This window comes from Anabas testudineus, chromosome 18 (assembly GCF_900324465.2).
Source record: "Anabas testudineus chromosome 18, fAnaTes1.2, whole genome shotgun sequence".
NCBI classification, from domain to species: domain Eukaryota; kingdom Metazoa; phylum Chordata; class Actinopteri; order Anabantiformes; family Anabantidae; genus Anabas; species Anabas testudineus.
This window is the reverse complement of record NC_046627.1, coordinates 30,567,589-30,595,526: the sequence shown is the minus strand read 5'-3', so window position 1 is coordinate 30,595,526 and position 27,938 is coordinate 30,567,589. Positions and strand designations below refer to the sequence as shown.

The window sequence follows — 27,938 nt, the reverse complement described above, 5'->3', positions numbered from 1 at the left end:
TTCACTGAAATAAATAGAGTTCAAATAAAATAGTCGTCTTTATTAAATGATCTGACCCAATTAGACGTTGATTCAGGTGAGTCACAGGTGTCATATGTTTTCCAAGGTTACCGTTCCCTACGCGTGCATGACGTCAAAGCGCACGTTGGATGGTCACGTAGCGGAAGAAGCTCCTCACCTTTACACTGTCGGCAGGTGTTTGTTCCGGTCACTTTGGGAAAAAGCACCCAGACAAGTCGCTTCATGCCGGGACACTTTGATCACCGTCTTCTCTCTGAGTTCATACTGACAGCTGAGAGGAGAGGAGGTAAGTAATGACGACGCTTGAGCAGATTGGCGATCAGCTTGGTGCCGAGTGTGTATTTAATCAGTGTTCATCAACAAGCTGATTACATATTCATATTCATATTCATATTCATATTCCTATTCATTTGAACCTACCTGTTGGGGGTCCCCTCTCCATCAGACAGACGTGCTCTGCACTCATCCCGGCGTCTTTTGCTGAACCCTGTAAGTCACTTGTTAAAGTATCAGTTAAATAAAATGTCGGACTTCAGACACGCGTGAGAGCGGCTAATCTCAAAACAGTGTTTAAGGTTTAATACCTTACCGAATATAACTGTATATAGAATTATAGATCACACAGAAGTGAAAAATGAATATATATTTTTCTATGCTTCTATAATTTTATCATATAAAGCGTTAAAGGCACGTCTATACTTGTGTAGAAGTCTATTAACAGCACACATAGGTATCCTACATAACTAGTAAATGTTTCTAATACAGTACAAATATATTCAAAGCTAATATATTCCAACATAATTTAGTAGTAACTGAGGGCATTTTGTGCAAGTGCAATAAATAGATTTTTAATTAATTCAGACACACGTTTGCTATTATTTTTGATTTGAAATAATGATGAACAAATCAAATTTTATGTTGTCAACAGAAAAGTGTAAGTGTAGTTATTATTTTATTGTGTCTTCGATTTTTCTAAAGTAGCTCCATTTAGCTTTGGCACACTCATGGCATTCTCTCATGCAGTTTATGAGGTAGTCACTTTTTAGTCAGTTTTCAGTTCAAAGAGGTAATTTTTAAGTTTGCTTTACACCATCAGTTGTCTTGTGCAGAAGAAGGGTGGCTGCAGCGTCAATAGTTTTATTAGTGCAAATATTGGACAAATCCATATTATAACAGGAGAGAGAAAAGGCTCTCCATCATTACTTTAAGAAATGAAGGTCAGTCAACAGATGTGATGCAGCCACATGCCATCACTGGGACCCTCATTTGTTTTCCAGGTTATGGAACACATAATGCATCTGTAATGAAACGTATTGTTAATTCCATACAATCAATCATTGATCTACAACACATCACGAGTCCACAGAGTCATTTTTGCTACTAAATCCTGCTTTTCTTAAAGGAAAACAATAGATGTCAACCCCTTTCTTGGGACTATTTTAGGGTTATGAATAACATAACAAATTTTTGTTTCGTTTTGGTATTCGTATCAATCATTCGTCTGAATCTACTATGTGGCTGAAAATGACACCTTAATCTAATCTTCATTCAAAAACATGCTCAACATAAGCAGCATTTACATTTAGTTGCCTTCATATTGAGGAAATAATAGTACAGGTGCTTAGGGCTCGATGCAGAACAAGCAGGACAGGTGGCATTTGGTACTTGGAGGATTTTTACACTTTATAGACAGGTGGGGACACCCTTTCTAAATGCTGTCTTCTGCATTTCTGCCCTGAAGTTTCTTGTGAAATAAACCTATATGCTCATATTCTTGTATATTTGCAGGACATTAACAGTTGCCAGTACACCAGCCTGGCTGGTTCTGGCACTGATTGTGGTTCTGATTTGTCTGTTTATTAAGTGCCTTTAATGTAGGTAAAACTGATCCTTCTTCATGAAAGTTTTAGTTCAGTTTGTGTAAAAATTTAAAAGTTATGTTTCTGGTCTTGATTCAGTTGTGATTATTTAGAAAGATGTATTTTAAGATTCTGTTAGACTATATTGAGTTATACTGACATTCGTCCAACATTGTCTTTTCTACTTATCTTGTTAATCCCAGCTAATACTGGATAAGTTCCTGTTTGATGTGTTTCTAATTTTTGTTTACCCCATTCTATCAGTGAGGAGAACAAAAGCCATTATGGGGTGGGTGTGCCTCAATAGGTAGAGCAGTTGTCTGCTAATCATAGGATTGGTGGTTCGATTCCCAGCTGCCACGTCACATGCCAAAAGTGTCCTTGGGCAAGATACTGAACCCCAAGTTACCCCTGGTGAGTCAGGTCAGCTGCATCGGTGTGTGTAAATGGGTGAATGAGACGCAGTGTAAAGCAATTTGAGTACCATCTAGGTAGAAAAGCGCTATATAAGTGCAGACCATTTACAGCTATGGCATACATGTCATACAGTGCCTATATAAAGTATTTACCCCCTTGAATGTTTTATTCTTTTTTTGACATTACAAATCAGTCATGGTCAATAAAAATTGGCGGCTTTGACAACATTTTTTTAGAAAAATACCTCATTAATGTCAAAGTGAAAACGGGTTTCTACAAAGTAATGTCAATTAAATCAAAGTATGTAAGGTGAAATCAGTGTTTGCATTAATATTCACCCCCTTTAAAATGACTGACCTAATCCAACAGAGGTCCAGATATTTGGTGCTAGTAGTCCCACAAAAATGGAGATAACCTGAGTGCAGTGAATGCGTCTCATGTGATTGCAGTATAAAGAAACTTGTGTCTAGAAGGTCCAGTCAATGGTTAATCAGTATTCCTGGCTACCATTACACCATGGTAGACAAAAGAACACTCCCAGCAACACAGAGAACAGGTCATTGAAAAGCATAAGTCAGGGGATGGATACAAAAAAATCTCCAAGGCACTCCAAGTTCAGTAAAATCATCAAAAAATGATTGGAATATGGTACATGTCTAAATCTGCCTAGAACAGGCCGTCCACATAAACTGTGTGACTAACACACCTTCTCTAGGGGGACAAGGAGGAACTGCGCAGAGTACAGAGGGATTTAAAATACAAAATCAGAATGGGCAAAGACAGCTACAGGAAGAAGTTGGAGCATCGCCTGGAACAGAACAACGTTCGTGATGTGTGGAGAGGTCTAAAACACATCATGGTCGCAAGGTCACAGGTCACAAGCCTGGGCAAATGAACTGAACCTGTTCTTTTAACAGTTTTGATTCTGCCCAGCCCCCAGTCTCCATCCACACGGCCCCCTCTCCACACCTTTCCAGTCCAGGCGTCTCCTCACAGTTGCAGCTGTTCCCACCTCAGCACCAAGCAGTCCACTCTGCCCTTCCTCCGACCACAACAAAGGGACCCCCCCAACAACTCACAGCTCCAGACCAGCCACCGCCCACCCCCCTCTGCCTCACTCTGAACCAGGTTAGGAGGGAGTTAAGGAGGACAAAGGCCAGGAAGGCAACAGGCCCGGATAACATCAGCTCCAGGCTCCTCAGGGAGTGTGCAGACCAACTCTGTGAGGTGGTCTTGTCCACATTTAACATGAGCCTCAGCCTGGAGAAAGTACCAGTTCTCTGGGGGACTTCCTGCCTGGTTCTGGTTCCGGTTCCAAAAGTACCTCGTCCTAAGGAGCCGAACCAATTCAGACCCGTCGCCTTAACCTCCCACCTGATGAAGGCTATGGAGAGGATCATCCTCAGCCACCTCTGCACCCAGGTGAGCTCAGCACTGGACAGTTTGCATATCGACCAGGCATCGGGGTGGATGACACCATCATCTACCTGCAGTATCGGGCCCTGTCTCACCTGGAGTCCCCTGGGAGCACTGTGAGAGTCATGTTTTTTGATTTCTCCAGTGCTTTCAACACCATCCAGCCATCACTGCTGAGGAGGAAGCTGGAGGTGGCAGGTGTGGACCACCATCTGGCTGCTTGGACCCTCAACTACCTCACAGACAGGTCTTTTGGTGTGTGCAGACAGCTGCTAAAGACCTTTTATGACACTGTGGTGGCCTCAGTAGTCCTTTATGAAGTTGTGTGCTGGGCAGTGGGCAGTACAGGCAGAGACAGGAAGAGACTTAACAAACTGGTTAAGAAGGCCGGCTCTGTCCTGGGCTGCACACTGGAGTCCATCGAGGAGGTGGCGGACAGGAGGATGTTGGCTAAACTAACATCCATCATGGATAACCCCTCCCACCCCCTGCACCAAACTGTAGAGGCTCTGACCAGCTCCTTCAGCACGAGACTGTTACACCCACAGTGCAAGAAGGAGCGCTACCGCAGGTCATTCCTCCCCACAGCCATCAGACTATACAACACAGTACTACAGTGACACACTATGTACCTACATGGTGTATTTCATTTGTTGTTGTTGTTTCTGTCATTTGTTTTATACTGGTATTAACTAGTTATATTATCGTTGTTTGGTGTGTAATTAATTATTTAATTTAATTGTCTTGTAATTTATTTTATTTTTTCTTGTGTAGTTAATATTGATGTTTGCCACTCTATACTGCTTTTCTATACTGTTCTATTTAATGTCACAATGCTGCTGTAAACAAAAGAATTTCCCCATCGTGGGATAGATAAAGTCTATCTTATCTTGAAGGCTTGTTAAGGCAGAGAGTGAGATGAATGTAGCAAAATATAGGACAATCCTGAAAGACAATCTTATTCAGTCGGCAAGACAACTACGGCTTGGGAGAAGATTTGTTTTCCAGCAAGACTATGACCCGAAGCATTGCAGCAGTGAAAACTACGCATAAATGGTTTACCAACATCAAGGTGAATGTTCTGGAGTGGCCGAGTCAAAGCCCAGACCTCAGTCCAACAGAGAATTTGTGGATGGATTTGAAAAGGGCTGTTCACACCCTATGCAGAAACCTGACAGAGCATCTGACAGAGTTTGAGCCATTTTGCTTTGGGAAAATGGCATAATATTCTAGTGTCCAGATGTGCAAGCCTAATTAGAACTTATCCACACAGAATTAATATTGTGATTGCACAAACACTGATTGCACATTATATATTTTTATTTAATTAACATTATCTAAACCAGTTTTCCTCTTTGACATTGAGGTATTTTTCTGATTTTTTTTTTTTTGCCAAAGTGGCTAACTATTATTAACCATGATTGATTTATAATGTCAATAAAAGGATGAAAACATTCAAAGGGGTGAATACTTTTTATTGGCACTGTATATATTGCTCTATTGGTGCACTGTTTCATTGAGGGACATTGTACTATATACATTTTTTGGTCATTACCGGGACATATCTTTTTCTTCCTGATAACTTGTTACATTGAAGTAACTTGTTTGTGTACCGCATACTTGTGTTTAAGGAAATATGTAAAATGTGTTAACATAGTTTGAGACACTGGAAATAAACAGAGGTCATTGTCAACCACAATTTATTTTTAACATGTTATGCACATTTGCAATATACTTGAGATGCTTTAAGAATATTTTAACACTAGTGTACTATGGTAAGAAAAAATGCACTTAAATTGTGATAAACTATTCTTAAAATGTATTATACTGAAGCATACCTTAAATCCAACTTTCAGTATATTAAATACAACATAAGTGATTTTAATTTAACAAAGCTCAATATATATAGACTAACTGGGGGACTACTAGCACCAAATATCTGGACATCTGTTGGATTAGGTCATTTTAAAGAAGGTGAATATTAATGCAAACACTGATTTCACCTTACATATTTTAATTTAATCTACATTACTTTGTAGAATCATGCAGCTCTACTGCATATAACGTGAGCCTTCAGATAGCCACTCCCTTTCAGCCTGTTAAATGCTAGCATGCCAAAGTTGGTTATCTTGTAGACTGAACCTCAGCCTCAGCACATCCAAATGATCTAATATGGTTTCAATCAGCGTTGGTCCTTGTTTTTGTGGTGCCCTAGAAAACCAGAAAAAGTCCACTAATATGTGGCATGTTGCCACCCCCTTCAAAACAACACAGTAGGCTGCCCATGTTGCCCATACCGAAATTAGTTAATGGTTTCCAAAGTCAACAAGTTTGCTCAAATATTGTATGAAACAACATGTCTTCTACCAATATTTTGGTAGGTTGTATTTATCAGTCAATTCCTCTTTTAAATTCATAAACTTGCATTAACAAACACAATGTACCAAGACAGAGACAGTGGAGGAAACCCAACTACAGGAGAGAGAAGACACAACGTTAATGACATGCAATGGTGGCATTTGAATGGATATAGGGTAAGGAGAGAGGAGAGGAGCTCAGTGTATCAGTAGAGGTTCAGCTCCCAGTTCCCCTCTGATTCATGGCAAGATATTGAACCCCCTGGCTCAACGTGGCAGCCTGTTCAAAAAGAATTTCCCCAAGGGGATTATTAAAGTATCAATTGCTATTAGATCAAGTGAATAGGCAATAGATAAAAAAAAAGTATAATTTATTCATGCATTTAATTTAAAATTACATTTATCTATACTATAAAAATTATATTTATATTTAAGTATATAGTTTAAAAAAATCCTTGTTGTCATTGCCCTGTTTGTTTGTGTTTGTTTGCTGTACTTCCAGTGGTAGCTTCTGTTATCAAGTACACAGAACACTTGTCCCAACATTTGGGACAACGGTTGGAGTAATCCTGTTTGACTGATCCTGCCGCATTAGCCTGGCTACACTGGGCCGTGCTAAACTAGTACACTGGCATACTGTGTCTCCTGGGTGCCTGATTTACAACACCTAATAGCAGAACATTAAATATATAGCACATTATTTTGCTGAAGGATTTGAGGTGCGGTCCACAGATATAAACACTCATTAATTACAAATAGGCACACAGTATCAAATACTTCTGTTAGTACACCTGTTCTGATCAGTCATGTTACAGCAAGGATATAGGCACAGCCAAAAGCAGCACAGGCCCATCAAAAAAGCTAATTGGCCATCCCTGGCCATCCCTGGCGCACCCTGCCAGATTATAAATGTTGTACATACTTGACTTCCTTTTTGGCCGGTTTCATACTCGTACAGTGCTATTTACAACTTCTGATCAGACATATTATGGAGAGTTATATCCTAGTGCTGCTTTTTGGCCCAGGTGTAGGCAACATGAGTCTAAGGCCCAAAACGTGGTTTACACAAGTACACAGACACAAATGACAATAACAGGTACAGATATGTGGGATTAGGATTTTTCAAGTGACTCATTATTAATGCACCAAAATAAGAAACAAAGCTTGTGCCAGTGTATGTGTGTGAACTGCATTTGGGGCTTATGTCTTGTTTTTTGATGTTCACTTGGTGTATCATGCCCATAAATTATGAAAAATTTTATATTTAAATTCAAGTTGTATAATTACCTTTATTACCCTGTAGTTTTGTACAGGCTAACTTGAGTGGCAACTGTGAGTGTGACTTCCAGTTAGTACATACACCTCAGTATTTGTAATTGACCCTGCTCCACAAAATGAAGACAGTTTTTCAATTCAATTCAATTCAATTTTATTTGTAGAGCGCTTTTTACAATTGACATTGTTGCAAAGCAGCTTTACACGACCAAAGAACAGTACATGAACAGTGAATGTGTATGAATCATAATAATCAGATTGTCCCTGATGAGCAAGCCGAGGACAATGGTGGCAAGGAAAAACTCCCTGAGAAGGCTACAGGAAGAAACCTTGAGAGGAACCAGACTCAACAGGGAACCCATCCTCATATGGGTGATTACATGCTATGTGTTATTACAAAATTACCATCTGTATGCTCACATCAAATTATAGTGCATAAAGTTCCCAGGTTAATATTTTATAACTTGCAATTTCCATTAACAAATTTTTATGAGCCCATATCTGGGCATATATCACAACTTTGAGAAGATGTTACACTATCAAATGGGAGCTGCTGTAAATCCTCTTCAAAACAGAATCTAGCTACTTTCCTACACATTTAACTCTCTAGTTAGTGTTATGTGAGCTGCTTTAATTGTATTATGTTTCTCTGAAACCTTTCAGCATTGATGGTTCCTTAACAGATGTGCAAGCTACTTATACCTTAGGCACTAATGCATGCACCACCATCAGACATGCAGGCTTTTGAACTGAGCATGTCATTTAGAGAGTGAATTTGACAAGCATCTGTTTCAAAACAGAGCTGTGAGGGAAGTTTAAAAAGACCAACAATGCAGACTTGCAGAAGCATAAATAATTTTTACCCGTCCTTTGCCTTTATCTAGTGTAAATGAGACTGTCAGTGGGCTGGAACTTACATATGAGTAACAAACCTCTGCAATTACAAAAGACCTTTGCATGTCTTTGTGGGTTTTGAAACAGCGTGATCTGCTGTCTGCGGACTGGCTTGAATGTGGTAGACCCACACAATTAGTTCCTCTTCCATTTCCTTTCAAAATACAGTGACAGTCACATTGCAAAGATTATTTCCACACATGATAAAACAGAAAGGCAAGCACTAAAGACATGAAAACGTGGGGTAAATTACTGACATTGTAGCTGCTGCAGAGGTTACATCTTTATTCAAATTAAGGTCATGTAAGCTTCTTTCTGCTCCATTCTCCTACCTCTTAACTGCCTTGTATGATGTTGTAGATTTGTAACATACTGTACATGACATTACAGAGGCCGACTTGTGCAAATACTGTGTGTGCACAGAAAATACTGCCGACATCATCATGTACATACAACATTCTAGGTTAATCTGTGTGGTGTTTTTACCTGTGTTAAACTATAAACTTTCTGGTTAATATTTTTTCTCTTCACTGGTACCTGTAGCAGCATGCTATGCAGTTCCTAGTGCACTCAGTGCTGTTGTCTGGACTGAGCCATATGGAGGAGGGGAGGGGGGGGGGAAGAGGAGGAGATGGGTTAGGAGCAGCTGGTGCTGCCTCTTTAACAAAGGCACCAGTTAACCGATTAGAGGCTTTACTTCTAAATTTAGAGCTAGAGCTCCCACTTACTTGCACACTCTGACTCTGAATGAGTTATAACTAACTTACAACTTAAGTTGTTGAGCACAATAAATGTTTACTGAAATCAGTAATAACAGAAGAGCACCCAGTTTTATCTTTTTAGTACAGCAAATATGCTTTTGTAAGGTTAACTTCACCCAGTTTATTTAGAAGTATGTCAGCATGGCAAGCACTCAGAGTGTGTGACCTGAAACTTGTGTGTGTGTGTGTGTGTGTGTGTGTGTGTGTGTGTGTGTGTGTGTGTGTGTGTGTGTGTGTGTGTGTGTGTGTGTGTGTGTGTGTGAGAGTGAGAAAGTAGAATTACTAATCATGTGTACTATTGGCACTGTGGTGACCCATGGTAATGAAAGATGCTGATCAGGAAGAGAGTCAGTGACTCTAGCTGTAATGACAGAATTAAAATATAAAGTAAAATCCCAAATCTGAGTTTCAATCGTTTGCTTTATGTCATTACTTTTACAGATTTCTTTTTGTTCAAACAAATTCTGAAGCTTGTATTATGCTGAATTGCTAAACGTTCTGACCTTTGTTGTAGACTGCAACACCGATACTTAAGTAAAGGTAGCAATACCACAGTGCACTCTGTTACAAGTTTCACTTGTAAAAGCACTCACGACTTATTTCACACAATTTCACTTAATAGTTAAAAAAACTATACAATAAATGTAGTGGCTTCTGAAACATAGTGACTACCTCAATTGTATAATTGTATCTCTGTCTCTTCTACTATGGTCCCCCAGGCAGTGGCAGCACGTACAGTAACTACTGCTTTGCATTCATGTTTATTATTTTTGTTGAAATATTAATTTATGTTTGGTTTATCTCACTGAACTCTTGACCAGCCGAGCCATCTTGATATTCACCCTGTGTGTCACATCTCTTGAAACAGAAACACTTCTTTGATAGCACTCTGCTTTGATGTTGTTTCTTCTTGACTTAGATTTTGTTTGCTTGCCTTGTTTCTCACTTGTAAGTCACTTTGGATAAAAGCATCTGCTAAATGACTAAATGTAAATGTAAATGTGTTGGAATAATCTCAGGGAATACACAGATCACATACTTAACCCTAAAATTGCTCTTTAAACACCCTTTTCTTATTGTGAGGACAGGCTAAAATGTCCTTACTTTAGAAAACTGTAGGAGGAGATCAGAAGGTATTGTGGTCTTTACTAATTGTGGGATCATAGCTTTGTAATATATGAATAGGTGAATATGAAGTGTAAAAGCTCTTTGAGTACCAGTAAGGTAGAACAGTGCTATATAAGCGCAGACGATTTATCATGTTGGAACTTGTGTGTTTTGTGTGTGTATTAGAGTGCTGAACACTGTGGCATGTACTGAGATAAAGATGTATTTATCTCTTTTCTTATAGCTAAAAACTAAAATCATCAACCAACCTTGAAATGCAAAATCTGTCAATAAAAACTATCCAAAACTAAATTCCACAACATAATTACTTGATTTAGTTATAACTTTGCAGGATATGTCAATTTGAGGTCAGCTATGTTAAAAGTGACAAGAGGACAAGACAGAAACAGCATAAACAATTTAATGTGCCTAGTGTTGTATTTCTATGTACGTTTAAGTACAACTGTTCTTCTTTTACAATGGACTGATTATGGCAGAATGATTTCAGGAAATTACAGTCCACAATGAGTAGTATTTCAATTTAAATGTCATTTATGCTAATGATTCCACCTTTATAAAGGGAGAATGGAGTACATAAAGAAAAATAAATAATCATAGTGATTCACTCAGTGATTAGAAATCAATGTTTTGTTTTGTCTTGGCTTTACTAAAACCTTGCACAGCAATGACTGTTCACTCAGAGCAAACGGGTTTCTCTGGTAGTCTGGGAACTGGTTTACATGCAGTAGAAGAGTATTTAGAGTTCTGTAGGAGAAACTTACCTGGGGAAAACAGGTTCCTCTAATATCCTACCCTACTTAAAGAGGCTGGCATTAGGGGCTGTTAATGTTGTTCACATGCTCACAGAGACTGATGAGTTTCTATGTGTCCTCAATTGCACTCACCACTCATTCATCTGATTTTTCCATTCACCTGTCAGTCACTAAACGCCAGGACCCTTTCTAATTGGATTTTGTCAGATGTTCTAAGAGTCTTTATATTTGTCTTTTGTTGGAATGTTTATTCCCTTCATTGTTGCTATGCGCCTATGAGACAGTAAATGTTAAATTATTATTTTGACATGAATATTGTTACTGTTCATTGCTTTTAACGAGAGATAAATGATGATGTTGTTATATCTCAGCACAGTAAACGTCTGTCTTTAAAGGGACAGTACCATCTTTAATGACTATGATTAAGAATGTGTCTGCTATAAGATGTGTTGACCACTCATGGTTTATTGTTCATTGTCATGTTCATACAATGGTCAGGCCTACATTACATTTCTTGTTGAGTATTAACATCTGCAGTGAATTAACATATATTCATTAAGTTGACATAATGTCATATTTATGACTAATGCCTTTGTTCTGCTTGTGATGATAAAAATGTGGTGTACGAAAAGGTATTCTTGGTCATGATGGATTGGGGAACAAAAAACAATCTTGTGTGAAAGAAATCTGCCGACATATCAGCAGCAAGGAACTTTTTTTGTTAAGATAGGTGACTATGTGACCTTTTAAATTTAAATTTCTTCAGTGTGTGCTCATGCTGATTAAAGTTGTTTCTCCAGGACTGAAGCATGGCTCCCAACTCCCTGTTTTCAAGATTCAAGATTCAAAAAACTTTATTAATCCCAGAGGGAAAATTCTTTTGCCTCATTACAGTTGTTGTCAACACAGACAGAAAGAAAGGGAACCACAACCAGGAAAGATCCACACCAACATAAATACAGAATGACATCAATACAGAAAACTTAATATATGTACAGAATATTTAAAATAGATGAATGAAAATGGGTCAATATTTATAGTCCATGGTAGAATGACAGCAATTATAAAACATAAATTTTCACTTCCCCCACCCCTTACAGAGGGGGGAGGAATTGTAGAGCTTGATGGCCACAGGTAAAAAGGACCTCCTGTGGCATCTGTGGAGCACTTAATGTTAATAGCACTTAATGTTTCTCACTTACTCTTCTCTTATTCACAGATTTAATTTTGATTTCTTTTAAGTCATGCCAGGATGAACTAGGGGGTCCAGTTCACTTCCATTTTAGAGGCTTAAAGCGGCAATCTGGTCCTGGCCAGTATGAACAGAATGACTGATTACATTGAATGCGTAGTTTCAGTGTTCACATTGGCACCAGATTATTGTTTTAAGATTCACTTGATGCAGATTTTTGCAGTGGATTGCAAACTAAATTAAGGAACATTGGTAAAAACACTGACTTGCATGCATGAAAAAATGGTCAGTAAAATGTAAATTATTTTTTGTGCAGAATATTATAAGTGCTAGTAAAATACAAAATCACAACCCACAACTTTGCCACTGACCTTTTTAGACTTTTTGCAATAATAGCACACATGTTTAGGACATACCAAAACTAAGACTTATAAGGTAATAAAATGCTATGTTTAAGGAGTTTGGGAAAATACTTGAAAATTAATTCAACCTTAATTAAAGGTTGTTACCACCTTATTTCCTAAACTTACATCTTGTTCTCTTGTACCTACAAGTATGTATCAGTATGTACAATAGGTACACCACATAAATCTGATTAATATAGCTTCAAACTGCAGGTCGTAATGTTAAGCGTAAAAATATAATGAAGTGCAATATTTAAAAGTGTTTTTGTTGAGCTCACATTGTGTGTGGTTCCATTTTTTTTTTTTGACTAATTAACTAAACTGAATAAGTCCCTCTAATTCCACTATTTAAAAACTGATTAAAGTACAGCTCCTACAGTACCAGCATGTTGGCAGGAACAGCACAAATTAAGTGTTCACTGCTCACTTTTTAAACTTTGCTAATTAAACATTTCTGATAATGTCCCCGGAGGACTTTGGACAGCACAAACTGTGGCTACAGACATGGAGTATTCAGATCATTTTCCATTGTCATTTTATTATAGTTAATATGAGCATGTTCCATTAATGTTTGGAGTTAACCACAGTATTACCTGGGGGATTACTTTTTAAAGGCACCACCTCATACATGAAATCATGCCCATATAATAAATATCATTCAACCTTTCCTTAGTTGCAGTTAACACACAAGTGTCATGAAATTTTAATCACAGGCGAGTCAGTCAAGTGTCATTGCTATCATGGTCTCTGTGGCAATATTATTTGATTCTGAAAACCGTCGTAAGCATAGTAACTGTCTCAAATCAGTGCAGTATAATGTATAATAATATATACCACTGAACTGTAGTGAAGCAAAAATATGATATGATATCATATGATATAGCAGAAAATGGAAATACTTAAGTCAAGTAGACATACCTCAGAATTGTACAAGTACATTTTCAAATGACCTCAGTATCCTTTCCAGAATTGAATTCTTGCATTTAAGTGAACAAATTAAAATTCAAGTAAATGTTAAAAGACGCATAGCCCTTTTATTTTGTAAAGTCATTTCCTCTGTTGGCTATCGAAACACCGGCTTGTCTTTATACAAGTGCTTTTATTTTGCAAGTGTGCGGAAAGACGCCTCTTTCTGTCTGTCTTTGTGCGCTGTGTTCTCTGTTCGTGTTTTGGCCGTCAGCAGAATAACCGCTCGAAAAAGGATTTGGTTAAAGATTTTGTGAAGACTAAAGGAGCAACTGCAATCACACGTACTGGTTCAGGATTCGTTTCGGTCAGCGGAGCCGCTCCGGGTCCATGGCCTAATCTGTACCGGCGGCGGATGAGCTGCAGCAGAAGCCTTCGAGATGCTCCGATCTTTCTGCAGTTGCACAATAACACCGTCACTGACACCGGCCCGGGGATACAGCTATGCTTTTCAGACGGAGAGCCAGGTAACGTTGGCTAACTGTGAAGGGCGATCAAACCCAGGAAGCATCGTAAGGTTTACCGTGACAGTGATTGGATGCAGGGATTGTGGCGCTGGGCTGTGGTCCTGCAGAGAAAGAGGAGAACGTGTGGGTGGAGGCTGGAGGGATCATAGGAAGTGGCCTTTCTTCTTTACATTTATCGAGTTCAGCTGCGAGAACCAGTCCTGCGCGCGCGCGCGCGTGCGTGTGTGTGTGTATGTGTGCTCGTATTCTGAACTGAAGCGTCTTTGTGTTGATGGGGTGGTTGATGGGGTGGGACACTGCTGATCGCTCTGTCTGTATCTGATATCTCAGCTTTCCCAATCTTTATCACATATGTTGACAGGAGATGCACTGTGATCACACCACATACCACCCTGGTTCATTACCCCCCTTTCAGCTACACATTACTTAGTACACATATAATACTATACACTGCTATATACAGCAACAAACATTTATTGATCAATTAATTAGCTAGTTGTTTAAAGTATCTGGAAATGTTGCTATATTACAGTAATATATTCTTATTCATATATATTCATTCATATAATTAATTAGCACCTCCCTTGGATTGGTTTGGTAGACACCTTGTTGTACGTACCACAACAGCTCAATAGGGCTGAGATTCAGTGACTAGTCTTCTTTCTTCCTTTTATCCTGTGCAAAATTCCCACCTTAACATCATCAAAGCAGCCAAGACCATCACATGACCTCAGCGTGGCTAATATCAGAGTCTAAGTCTGCATCTCGTAAATGTTGTTCTTTATTATCAACACTTCAAATGTAAATTTGTCTGTCCATAACATTTTTTCTCTGTCCAGTGTTTTTTTGTTTTTTTTTTTCTGTTCAGTTTTGTTTTGTTCATCTTTTCTGACTTGATATACTCCTTATTGTGTTTATATGAGATACAAACCTATGATGAGCCTGTGAACAATCAGTATCTTTGCAACGCAGCAGGTGCTGCTGTCTCTAGATGTTTCCAGGATATTTTCCTCCTTGTGATGAGGAGGATGATGATGTGTTAGTCATGTTTGTTTTATGACTCACCCAGAGCTCTCCTTTCACCCCCCCCCCCCCCCCCCCCCCACACACACACACACACACACACTCCCTTGCACATACTCCCACTCTTCTCTCTCCCATGCTATGTCCATCTCTTTATCTCCTCTGTTTAATCTTGCTTGGTCTGCCTCCTAACCATGACATCATTTCTCCTCCATCATCCATTTCTTATTCCACTCCCCCTCTTTCATTCTTCTCCATATTTCGTCACTTCTCCCATTCCATTGCCCCTTCTCCATGACATCGTCCCACCTTCCTTTCCACTCTAACCCTGTCTGTGGACCACCATTTTACTTTACTTCACTTTCTTTATTTCTCTTCTTTAATTGCTTTTTTTCCTGACTCTGCCTACCTCCTGGATCCATGTACTCCCTCTGCCCCCCCACTCCCCACCCCCAGGATGTTACGATGGCTGGTGTGTGGTCGGTTGGGTCCAGTCTGGATGTGGAAAGCACTGCTGCTCTTCGTGGCTATTGCTTTTGCCAGCCAGCTGCTGGGTGTCATCTTCAGCAAGAGGTATCTGATTTCATTTTTATTTGATATTAAATTCTGTTGTTTCACAACTATTCTCTGCATTACATGAAATTTTCATTAGATTACATTTCTGTCTGCTGCACTAAAATTTGCAGACAGTTGCCCTGAGTAAATCTTATTTTTGTTTAGTTTTTTGCTAGTTGTCCACAAATGTTCAGATAGGAGACGCAGTCGTGTTATTTAAAAAAAAAAATCTTGCTGCTAAATTCTTTTATTTAAGGGCACTAGCCCCCCTAGGCCCAACTTATGCATGCATTAAATACATTTGAGTCACAGTGCTAATTTCTTGAATTTGGACTTCAAAATGCAGTACATAGCAACTGTTCCTAATTCCTAATGCCTTAAAGATGTTTTACAACACTCACCCAAATTCTTGATGTCCGTCCAGAATCCTTACAGACTGATCACATTTTAACCCTCTCAAGTCAAAAAAATCTTTTCCGCTCTAGGAAAAATAGAATTTTGATACATTTTTCAGACAAGACCATTTTTTTCTTCCTAAAAACTTAAAAGTCACTTAAAAGTAGAAAAGATTTTGTAGTAAAGTTATTGTCTAAGTTTATTGCAAAACAACGTCATTTCCTGTCACCATTTTTGTTTTTGTGAACAAGAAATAGTCACACCTGAGACACATTATACTTTTACTGCACAGGACCAGAATATTGGGTTAGGGTAGGGTTCTAATTAATTCAGAGGGCTTGAGGATTTTATGAGGATTATTCAAGGATGTTCAGAATTTGTTTTGAGTGTTGTCAAACAACTCTGCGAAGCTAATGACCGTAGAATGCATTGTTGGATTTGGCACAGAGTTGTGAAAATAAAATTATTTCCTGTGGAAGGCCTGTGTGAATAAAGCCCCCTGCAGACTCTCAGAGGTCTGCACGGGGCTTTATTCAAGTTATTCACAAGCCAAGGTATCTGTAGGAGTCATCTCATTGATTGACAGTTAGGACAAAGGCCTCCTGTGCCACATTATGCTGATATTGATTATTTTCATTCGATAAATGATATATGTAAATGTAGACAAAGTCTGGAAAAAGTGAAAACTGTTTTTCTGTTTACTGTAGTTTGAAATGGAGAACTAAAAATGAATTGTCACATCGAAGAAACTGAAATTAAAGAGTCACTAATCAACTGAACAACTAATAGTTTCAGCACCAGTCACTTCCCTAACTGACAGCATTAATACGTGATTGTTGTCATTACATAAAGGAAAAATTCACATTGCTGTTGACAGTTATCCAATGCTTAATGCTGTGAATGCTGGTGTTACCATGTTATCGTCAAATTAGATTAAATAGCCAAACGCTAGGGAAGCCAAACTTTACGATACAGTTAAGCCAGCTAAACGCTGTACTGTGCTGCACTAAGCAGTGTATACTCAGTTCTACCTGCTTTTTTCAATCTTTCTAAATATGTTGATGAGTGTTGATAGAATGAGAAGGAGGTGGCTACTTTGGGGTTCCTTCTGATCAATGAGCAAGTCAAGTCAACAAGAAGGCACCTTATGCGGAGTTTCAAAAATAAAGCTCATTTAAGATGAGTAAGTTCTGTGTAGAACTGATTACTGGTGGGCAGTGCACACTTGACCTCGACCAGCTCTGTAGCCATGCATACATAGTCAACAATAAGGTAGTTGCAGTTTTTGGAGCCAGGCATTGCAGTTGCTCAACACGAATTGCAAGACATTTGGGTATGATGGGAAACACCTTGTTGGACTTACTTTTCACTGTAAAGGTTGTTCTGATAAAACAAATATGATTTTTTACAGAGGCTGAAATATTTACGTCAGATTATCGCACGCTGCTTTCAGTCTTTTTCTATGAAATGACCATCATTGATTTTAGCCTTCAAGTATTAAGTGACACAGAAACTATAAGTAAATAAGATGTGAAAGTTCTTAAAATAACATCTGCAGAGAGTTTCAGCCCTGACTATCTAAATATCTGATAGTTCTGTGTTGAAATGAAAATTTTAGTGTATGTTTTATGTTTTTTTAGTAATATTTTGCAGTTAAGTCTACTAAGCTATTAAATGCAAATGCATATATGCATATGCAGCAAACTGACTACATTTTATGAAATTGCAGAATTCCTGCTATTTAGGTGGAAACAAAGTTCTATCTATTCACAGCCATAGTACTGACGTCAATTATTAACCTTGGAGTAAAAATCCATAACTCTAGTAAGGAGTTACTAGACTAACTCTTGTAAGTCTAATAAGGAAACCTCTGGGTTTGTAGTCGCAATCAGCTGCATAAAAATGTTATTGTTTTGCAGTTACCATTGTGTCAGAAAGTGCCCACTCGACATTCTTTAGTCTTCAGCCCCTACAGAACTCTACCTCTAACCCCTTCACTGTATTCTCTTAACATCTGGCACCAAAACCCACTGGGAGTTTTAGGTTGCTGTCTGTGTTTGATCATAATGGAGACTGTAGTTTGTGATGCTTCTAAATTGTCATCCCCATATATTGTATGTCAAACATTTTTTCTCAGATATTCTGAATCTTAAAAAACTTTGAATTTTTCTTTTCTCTGTTTACACCAGATATAGTATTTAATACAACACCGACAAACCATTTGTTTTTTGGCAGCTTAGCACATTGAATAAACTCTTTAACTGTCGTGACCTGTCCATACATCCAGGCATTTTAAGATTGGTATATTGGTTATGTAACCAGGATTTCTGAGTTGTAAGAGGTAAATGGTCTGCACTTATATAGCGCTTTTTTACCTAACTGGTACTCAAAGCGCTTTACACTGCATCTCATTCACCCATTCACACACACTTTCAAACACCGATGGCAGAGCTGCTGTGCAGCTGATCTGACTCACTGGGGCAAGTTGGGGTTCAGTATCTTGCCCAAGGACACTTCGGCATGTGACATGGCAGCCTGGAATCAAACCACCAATCCTGTGATTGACAGACAACTGCTCTACCTATTGAGCCACAGCCATTCCTACGGTCAAGTTAACAATTTTTAAAACAGTTTGAAACATGACTACAGAACTAGACAAGACTTGGATGCAAGTTTCCAGTGATTGATCACTTTAACTGTATTGTTATATTTATTTTTAATAATATATAACCTTTTGTTCAAGACACTGAAAAAAGCACTTACAGAGGCTGCATAAATGAATGCATATATGAATTGGAATATTAACAGGAAAGGAACCAAAGTTTTATTGTGGATAGAGACATAAACAGTAAATGTTTTGTCACAATATTGTTCAGAAAAGAACTTTAGCAAAAGTCCAAACCTTCCCATGATCATTTTCAGTTTTCATAATGACAGTGGTTCTACGTTTCTGTTTTTTTTCTGCTCCATGTCTACACGTAAGGCATAGTGTGAGCTGCATTAGTTGGGAAAAGCAAGCAGTATTGATACAGAGCAACCTTAGGGCTGATTCACTAGGGAAACTGGAGCAACCCCACCATACACCCCAGTTACTTCATCATAGCCAGCACCGCCAGGGCCCTAGGCTGGACTTGTGTTGCTTGACTTTGTTAGTAAATGGTTCATCAATTTCAGAAACCCCAATTTAGCAACTTCTTTCTTTTCATTGACATAACAAAACTATAAAGTTTGGCGGTATGGTTTGGGTTCACCTGGTTTCTTCTTCTACTACAGCAACCTCCTCTGTGGTGCTGTAGATTTGTCCACAAGACAGACTACAGTGTTGGAGAGCAACAGCACGAACAAGAACATGCAGGGTTTTTAATCATGGAGATGTGATCTAAGGTTAAAATGATTCCTTCCTTTTACCTGTCTTCCAGCAATGTCCACTCAGCTAGACATTCCATCTTCTCATCCCCTGATGCTCAGGGACCCTCTCTGGGCTCCTGCCAGCCCCACACCCACATTATGTTCCTCAAGACCCACAAGACAGCCAGCAGCACCGTGCTCAACATGCTGTACCGCTTCGGAGAGGAGCGCAACCTCCACTTTGCCTTGCCCATGGGTTACCAGCTGGGCTATCCTCTGCCCTTTAATGCTCACAGGGTTAAAGGCTACAGAGGTCCCAGAGTCACAGACTTCCATATTATGGGCAATCACATGAGATTTAACAAACTGGAGGTAAGTTATGCAGAAGATGAAGAAGAATTGCATCTGACTTATTTACCATATTGTCCTCTAGAAATCACTTAGCCTGCAGATTTGCACCTGAGCATGTACATAATTTTACTGCATAGCTTTTATACAGCTGTGCAAACCAAACAATAGTTATGTGCCCAAATGAGCAATCTAGGAGATAAAAGGATGCCCCCCGCGCGGATGTAGGTGGCACAGTTGTGTTGACATATAACACAATACACAATGTCTGGAAGTACCTTTAGTGTAATCTTCTTAAAAAACTTGACTGCTCACTGGTTCAAACAAACAAAAAAAAAATATAAAAACATTCTGAGGCATTTGAAACTTCAGGAAGAATGGTACTATTGTTGTAGTCTGGTTGTATCACACTAAGAACACATTTTTGTAACTGTTCTTTTCTTACATTTGTCAGGTGGAGAAGGTGATGTCGGCAGACACATTCTACTTTTCTATTATCAGAGACCCAGTTGCTCTAGCTGAGTCCTCCTTTGCCTATTACAAAGAAGTAGCACCTGCGTTTCGGAAGGCCAAAACATTGGGCGACTTTGCTGACGACCCTAGGAAATATTATGACCCTCGTCTTCGTAACAACCATTACGCCCGTAACCTGTTGTGGTATGACTTTGGCATGGACCACAATGCTAATTTCTCTATTTCACTGGCTCAGCATGGTGAGGCCATAATCCACCGTACCTTCAAGTTGATTCTAGTGTCTGAGTACTTTGACCAGTCCATGATCCTGCTGAGGCATGCCCTCTGCTGGCCGCTGGATGCGGTTGTTTCATTCAGCCTGAACGCTCGTCAGCAGAAGCCCAGTGGCATCGGGGGGATGAGAGGGAGCTGGGTGGACAAAGCGGCTGCAGTGGCTGGTGTCAGTGTTAGAGCTGGACATTCACAAGTCAAGAGAGAGCCCAATCTGTTATTAACGGAGGAACAGCGGGAGAAACTGCGACAGTGGAACGCCCTAGATTGGTACTTGTACAAAGCCTTCAACAGGTCCTTCTGGGAAGAAGTCAGCAGGTTCGGTCACACGCTGATGGAGCAGGAAGTAGCTCTTCTTAGGATGCGGCGGGACAGTTTGGCTCAAGTTTGTCTACGGGATGGTGGGAAACCTGTGGAAGCCCACCGGATCCGAGATAAAAACATCCGGCCATTCCAGAGTGGATTAGTGAAAATTCTTGGCTATGAGCTCCAGCCAGGGCTGGACAACGCTACTAGGACAGCATGTCTGAGGATGATCAGGCCTGAGATCCAGTATAAAGATCTATTGGATGCTAAACAGTTTCCACGGACTCCAGTAGTCCAAGCTCAACCAGGGCAACAGAGCCAGGGACTGATGGCTGCAGCTGGTGGCTCTTTCAGACAAAACACATCTAGGACAGGAGAGAGGTTCGTGGGTGGAGAGGCAGGGGGGAGGACAGTGGAGGAGGGAGAGAGAGACTGGGATGGAAGTCGTTTAGTGACCAGCAACCAGACTTTGACACAAAGACAAGAAAAAGGAAGGTTGAGATAGTCTGAGGTGAGTCTTGATCAAATAATACCATTTGTTCTTTGAACAAATGGACAAATGAAACTGAAAACTGAGCCAAGTGCAGTTTACACTCCTCCTTTGCACTTCCACTTTTTGGTCTTTTGGATTATTTTCCTAAAGCTGTCTGCTTGTAGTTAGTGTAATTCTTGTGGACTTGTTATTTGACCTCTGAAGACTTGGGATGCTTTTATGGCTTCGGTAACAAGCTGAAATCATAGCAGACACATGGAAGCCTGCTCTCTCTATTGTTTATGTTAATAATTTAAAGAGTTCTGATTTCCATCCTAAACTTGCAAGCTGTGCAAATGCTTGAACAATGTTGTTAGGTGATGCTTGTGCCTGTCATGCAATACATTACATCTGAGTCACTGAGCTAAGCAGATGAACACCTGGGTGTCTCCAAATATTTCTACTGGTTTTAAAGGTATGTATAGAAGAAAGACTCTTCTTACAGTTTAAAAGAAGATATATTTTAGAAGTGGTCTGTTGTTAATGAAAAAAACTCTTCACTTTTTTTCTATAGTTGCCAATAACTTTCTTAAACAAAACAATGATGGTAGCTGAAAATGTGTATAAAAACATTTTAAACATTTATTGTCCATCATACATTCATTTACTGACATTACTTAAAAAACATTTTTTATATATCTATTAAGGCTGTCAAGTAACACAATAGGTTAAGTGTATTAATCAAAGAAAAAAATGGTCCAAGTCAAATGCTGAAAGAAATTATTCCCTTTGAAGCCAAAGTCAATTAGTCATTGAGTCGCAAATCTGGCCAAATTTATTTCAATTGAAATATTTTTAAATACTTTTCACAGCAAAATGCATGCGATCATTTTGATGAGTTAGGGTTAGAGCTTGAAATCCTGATTTTCCCTTTGAGGATTAATAAAGATTATCTTATCTTGTCTTATCTTAATTGGGTAAATTCTTTAAATTGCTCGACAGCCCTAATGTTTAACGTAATATGTTGTTGAATGTGAAGTTTTTCAAAGATCATTGGGTATCTTTCAGAAAAACTCTGTGGTTTGATTCTAACAGTAACACACAAACTGGGGTTAGAGTATGTTTTTAGCACTAAATAATTTTTTCAATTTCAGTAACAGTAATAAGGATAAATATGTCCCCTTTGAAAACATAGTAGTTAAAGCATCAGAGTTTGCCCCTTTTTCAAACAACAACTTGACCAACTTCTTAAATATGTCTTAGGAACACAAAAGAGGAAAAATCTGAGGTCTGGGCTTTCACTCTGAAGCCGGTTAATATCACCTTTTGAGCACATCCTTCCCTCCACTATCAATCAGTGGGATGTATCCATCGTCTGATGCGTGCAGAGATGTACTGAAAATGAAATTCATCGCTGTTAGCTAAAGCAACTGTCTCTGACAGTTATTTGGAGAATTTAGAATAACTAGGGCATTACATCAAAACTACTACAACAAGTAACATTTTGACATTTTAGCCTAAATGCCATTCCTAAAAGACATAATTGTTGTTCAGGAGCTCACCCAGCCACTACCTTCAAAAAAGAGTGGAAATAACATTTCTATACATCATTGTGAAATAACATGTGATAGCTTGCTGCAACAAATGAGATTGTGGCTGAAATGGTGAGTATCACTGTAGGTAGGTGATGCTGGTAGTGATAATGTTCTAGAAAATGGACTTCACTTTTCTAAAAGCTGCTGTCTTCAGCTTTGGAAGACATTGAAACTCTTCTCTCTCTGTAATGCAGCATTAGGTATGTTTAACTAGGCCTGGTCCTTGTTAAAAGCCTGCTGATTCATCATCATGGCGAGGATAGTTTGTTCTAAACATGCTGGTGCAAAGATTTAAATAGGATTTACTCACCATTGGTCATTACAAAACATACACCTCTCAGTCCTGGTAATGTGTGCATGTTCATACATACACAAAGTTCATTTAAATATGAGCGTGTTTAGTTGAAATTAAAATAACTGTGTGACATTCCTTCATTACCATAACCATGGGTTAATGTAGTTGACTGAAACTGTTTTGCAAGTGTCTTTTAAATGAGTACTCACAATGCTTGGAGTAGAGGCAGTGCCATGTTTCTGATGCTGATCTTATAAAGACAACTGTGTTTGCATTTAGAATGAATAGCATACACACTGACATATCAACCAGGAGCAGATCTGAAAACAGGGTTGCTTCCATATATATTTGCTCAAATATTAACAGGTGGTGTAATTTATGTCTGTCTTCTTGAAGACATTTCATCTCTTATGAGTCGCCAGAAATACATTTCAGTGAAGTGAAGTTGATAATACCTTGAGGGTTATTGAGGTCACGTTCAGTGCTTTTACATCCACTTAAGTAACCAGGTTACAATTGACTTTTTCAAGTAAGGTGTGGTTCCATACCATAATCAGAGTAAACAGTTAAAAAAAAAACCTGATTTCTAATGTAGGTTTCTCCCACAGAACTCCGATTACCCTGCTATGTATATGCATAATCAGGTTTCTAATCAGCTTTTCACAAAGGTGCACATGCATAACAAAGGCAGCAAACACTCAAGTCCACCCAAAATTTAACTAAACCTGAAGCCAACACAAAGTTCCCTGTAGATGTCTAAATAAGTCACTTTTCACAGTGTTATTCTTTAATTGACACAGTTTCATCTGTAAAAAGGAGCACTGAGACTGTTTATGTGTCTCTCTCACTGCAAGGTCAGTCACTTCCGTGGTCTGTGGTGTTCCATTCAGGACCTGTGTGAAAAAGTCAAAATATAAATGTAAAAATATTCACCCTCAATGTTTGCATGAGTGCCCTCTGAAGTTACGTCCAGAAAACACTAAAAAACACAGTTTATTCTCTGATGTGCTTTATCCACAGTGTGTAGGGGCAGTAGGTAGCTATTCTCCACCACATGCATGTGTTACCTTTGTTGTTGTGCTGTGAAAACACACAGGAAACTAATGCGAGTGCTTCACTGCTGCAAATAAATGCATCTGTGTCTGACACTTCAAAGCGAGATTTCTGTGCTATGGTTTTAACTTTCTGTCATCAGACAGTACAACACAGCACAGGCTTTCCTGAGACACTACTCAAGCATCATGCTCATGCTAATTTCCTATGCTGTCTAATGATTTGAGGATGATATTTAGAAAGAAATCTGGAAAGAACACTAACATACACCTTCTGACCAATTAGAACTGAGTATTAACTATGGCCACAGTAAGTACACAGTGTGTAAATGTGACACAGACATTCACAGCCATGCTTCTAAACCCAACATAACTCCACATACAGAGAACCGCAGGGGTTACCGTCATACTGCAGAGTACATGCATGAAATCTTCACACACACTCATGGAATGCAGGTCCAGGTTCAGCCAAGTGTGTAGTTCTGATTGTGTGTCTCTTTAAGCATTCAGCATTGAACATTTGACTTAGAATAGACCCAAGTACACCTTCCACAGAACAGTAGACTGGATTCATAATCCAGCCCAATGTGAGTCGTGTCTCCTTACAGCAGCGGGCCCACTGGGGGGATTGGGTGTACTGCATTGTGTTTGAATTACTGCCTTCTCTGTTTTGTCTGGTGAAAAGATGGCTGTTGATCATCTTTCACAGTGATAGAGTGTAGACACAGGGTCAAAGCAATAGTAAAAAATGCAAGTTTTAGAAATAAAGGGACATACCTGAGTTTATTCACCTGCTGTCATTTCAAGCAAACACTGGTTTATTTGATATTTGTTTCACTGGAATCTCAAACTCAACTTGCAGACACTTGAAATTAACTTCAATTACAAAATCTATCACTAAAATGACAAATGGATCCTGGCCAGTACTAATCCTGGATTGTCACACCATGGCTGTCTCCTGCAGCTTCATCTCAGCCACATTCCACTCATATTTATTACAGTACAAATTACTTTGACCCAGAAAGGTCTTCTTCATTAAAATCACAAGAATGCACTTTGAATGATTTGGGTTGTGATTTTTTTTGTTATTGTTAGGAGATCCCATAATGACACTATAACCTCACCCTAACCTCTGTTAATCCAGAACCTGGTTTAGCTTATTCCTCTGTACCACAGGCTCTATGGTTGTGACAAAACTGTTAAAACACATCAGTGAGCTACACCGCTGCACTGGGTGACCCACTCCTTTGTAATAAAAAAGACTAATAAGGTCCATTACTTTCAGAGTCTCTGGAGGTCACAGTGCAGGATAGTGAAGAGATCATATTGTAATTAACCACCACTTTGTCCTTGCATTTTCAGCTTGTACAAAGTTAACATTAGAACATGAGGTGCTCTATACCTGGTTGTACTTCAGAGTACAAAATTCTGGTGTCTCCATCCTGTGGTCCCTGCTGTTTTCTGCTCCAGATTGAGCATATGCTCCCACTGTCTTGTTTGGGCTGCTCAGATAGTGTTAGTGTTAGTGTCCTTCACTTAATGTTAGTGTCCTTCAGTGTCCTTCAGTCTCTCTCCCTCAGCATGTCTCAGGATGTCCGTCCCAGACATTTGTATGTCCAAAAACTAACAAGCAAGCAAAGCAATGTAAGCACACTTGTGTATCTGACTATGCTCAGTGACCCCTGTCCTACAGTTACTACCCTCCAGAGGCTGTGAAAGTGATGGTCCTTATAAGCCTGTGGAGCAAGGTAAATATTTCTTATGAAGGATCATGTCACCCAGTGCAGCAGTGTGGCTCGCCAATGTTTTTTTAATAGAGTTCTGCCAACAACAGCTTTGTGGCAGAGAGAAACAAGCTAGAATCAGTTTCTGATTCTTTGTTGTTTTTTAATCTTTGTTTTCATCTCTTAACCCATAAGAACCCAGTCCCATTTCTACTGGAAGAAAAATTATGTGGGATATATAACAAACCAAATGGACCATGTGGAACACATTTCTTTGGTATTGGTGACAACCAATTATGAGGAGTATAATACACCCTAATTACACCTGGTTAAAAACACATACTCCACTTGAAAATAATGTGTCCAACACAAGGCATCTAGTACTCTATGGTGCAAGCTATGCTGCCAGACAGGACAGGTTGAAATAATATTTAAATAAAAAAAAAAGTGAAAAAAAGAGTTGGTGACACTTCTTATGGGTTAATAGAGTTTGTTGACACTATGAAAATGGAAATCTCCAGCCTTATCTTTTAAATGAATGGAATGGTTTCCTCCTCTGTCACAGACTAAATTGGTTTGCTTTGCAGTACATTCAGCAACTTATACTAATTTTAATGTGTTTCATGTCATTTCTACAATATTCATGTTATTCTGCACCTGACTGGGTATCCCACTATATAAGCTGTGGTGAGGGTGTGGTTGAAATCTTGCAGTCAGTCCTCGCGAATGGACACAGATAAGGAAATTAAATAAGACCAACTATAGTGTTTTGGCTTTAAACATATGTACACATACTGTGAGAAACATTTTGCAGGTTGTATTTGAAGGAGTAGAAACATATTTTTAGAACTGTGATTATTGTGACATTGTATATTTAGAATATTCACAGCCAAACAAGTTAATATTATTGAACTGTTCACTAACCCTAACCCTAACCATGATTGAACCACGATAGGGTTTTCAACAGGATGCCAAATTATGGACCAACTCTTTAAAACTGTGCCCTTTTGTATATATCCTTATTATTGCCATTTGTACATACTGTGTTATTCAGGATTAGTGGTGATAAGGGTAGGATTGTGCCTATCACAGTATGATGAAATTTGCTCATTGCCACTCAGCAGATTCTGCAGATCATAATTCAGAACATACAAAAAGACCTACTTGAGATCATATGTGACAGTGGAACAATTCATTACTCTCATAAGAAATATGATCATGTGCATGTGATACCATGACAATAACATTATCCATGTCGATCAGATGTCTTCCTAGTATCATAGTATTCATACTATTCATACAGCAACATATAAAGACTCCCACAAAGCCAACACATAAAAAAAAATATTCCTTTTACCATCATGACTAGATGTTGTATCAAGATCTGGTTAATATGAGATTCTACATGACAACAGCACCATAGGGAAGCACCTTTTTTTTCATTGGTGAAAACAATGTGGTTATGTACACACTGTGTACACCTCTGTGTTTAATTGCTGCTTAAACTTCTGGTACACAAATACACTCGCTGCTGATACAGTAGGTGACAGAAAACAAAATAAACTGTGCTTAATATCATGCCTGTCTTCCTGAGATACTGTTAAGAATTTATTTGTTCTTCCAGGAGAAATCTGGTTTTAAAATTTTTACTGATACAGTACTGTGACCTACCACTAGCATTGAAGTTTTCATATGTATTGTATGTTACATAGTGTGTTACATAATATGTACTGTATGTATGTTAGACAACAATTTCCCATATAAAGTGTGATTCATCAGGCACATTTTCCTTTTAACAGCAGCCGTCTCTGTTCCCATACTCCTGACAGGAGCTACTTTTCTGATCTCTCTGGCTGTTACAGATTTCAGTGTACCTTGGCTTGGATCTGACTAAAGAAAGTATTTTTGTGGAGATTTGTAGAAGCTTGTGCACTTCGTGTGCATCCACTGAGTTCTTTCTGTACTGAATAAACACAACACTTCTTTAACTTCTTTCTGATTTGCATGTTGATTTACTGACATGTAGTTTTCAGTTGCATGTAAGGTGAAAACTGGAGTTGTGGTGTTGCATTAAAGTGTTGCATGGAAAAGAAAACAATGAGTCATAAACTAGAATTTGTGATTGTAGTGCTGCATCCAAGGCCTCCACTGGGATGTGCATTATATACATC

At 38.9% G+C, this 27,938-nt stretch overlaps 1 protein-coding gene across 2 annotated transcripts; it reads left to right on the top strand.

The window, feature by feature from the left end:
• Positions 1–83: 83 nt before the first annotated feature.
• gal3st4 (galactose-3-O-sulfotransferase 4) lies at positions 84–27,759 on the top strand. Of its 2 annotated transcripts, none has more exons than XM_026352719.1 (4): positions 84–307; positions 15,389–15,505; positions 19,303–19,603; positions 20,034–27,759. In XM_026352719.1, the coding sequence occupies exons 2-4, from the start codon at positions 15,390–15,392 to the stop codon at positions 21,132–21,134; spliced, it is 1,518 nt and encodes a 505-aa protein (XP_026208504.1). In that variant the 5' UTR covers positions 84–307; position 15,389; the 3' UTR covers positions 21,135–27,759. The 2 variants fall into 2 exon arrangements, with proteins under 2 accessions (XP_026208504.1, XP_026208503.1); XM_026352718.1 differs by lacking the exon at positions 84–307 and adding an exon at positions 13,596–13,909.
• Positions 27,760–27,938: the final 179 nt, after the last annotated feature.

Coding starts and splice junctions, on each gene's coding strand:
- gal3st4 (XM_026352718.1), top strand. CDS start 13,887: ATGCTTTTCAGACGGAGAGCCAG. Junction 13,910..15,388: donor CTTTTCAGACGGAGAGCCAG/GTAACGTTGGCT, acceptor CCCCACCCCCAG/GATGTTACGATGGCTGGTGT. Junction 15,506..19,302: donor GGTGTCATCTTCAGCAAGAG/GTATCTGATTTC, acceptor CCTGTCTTCCAG/CAATGTCCACTCAGCTAGAC.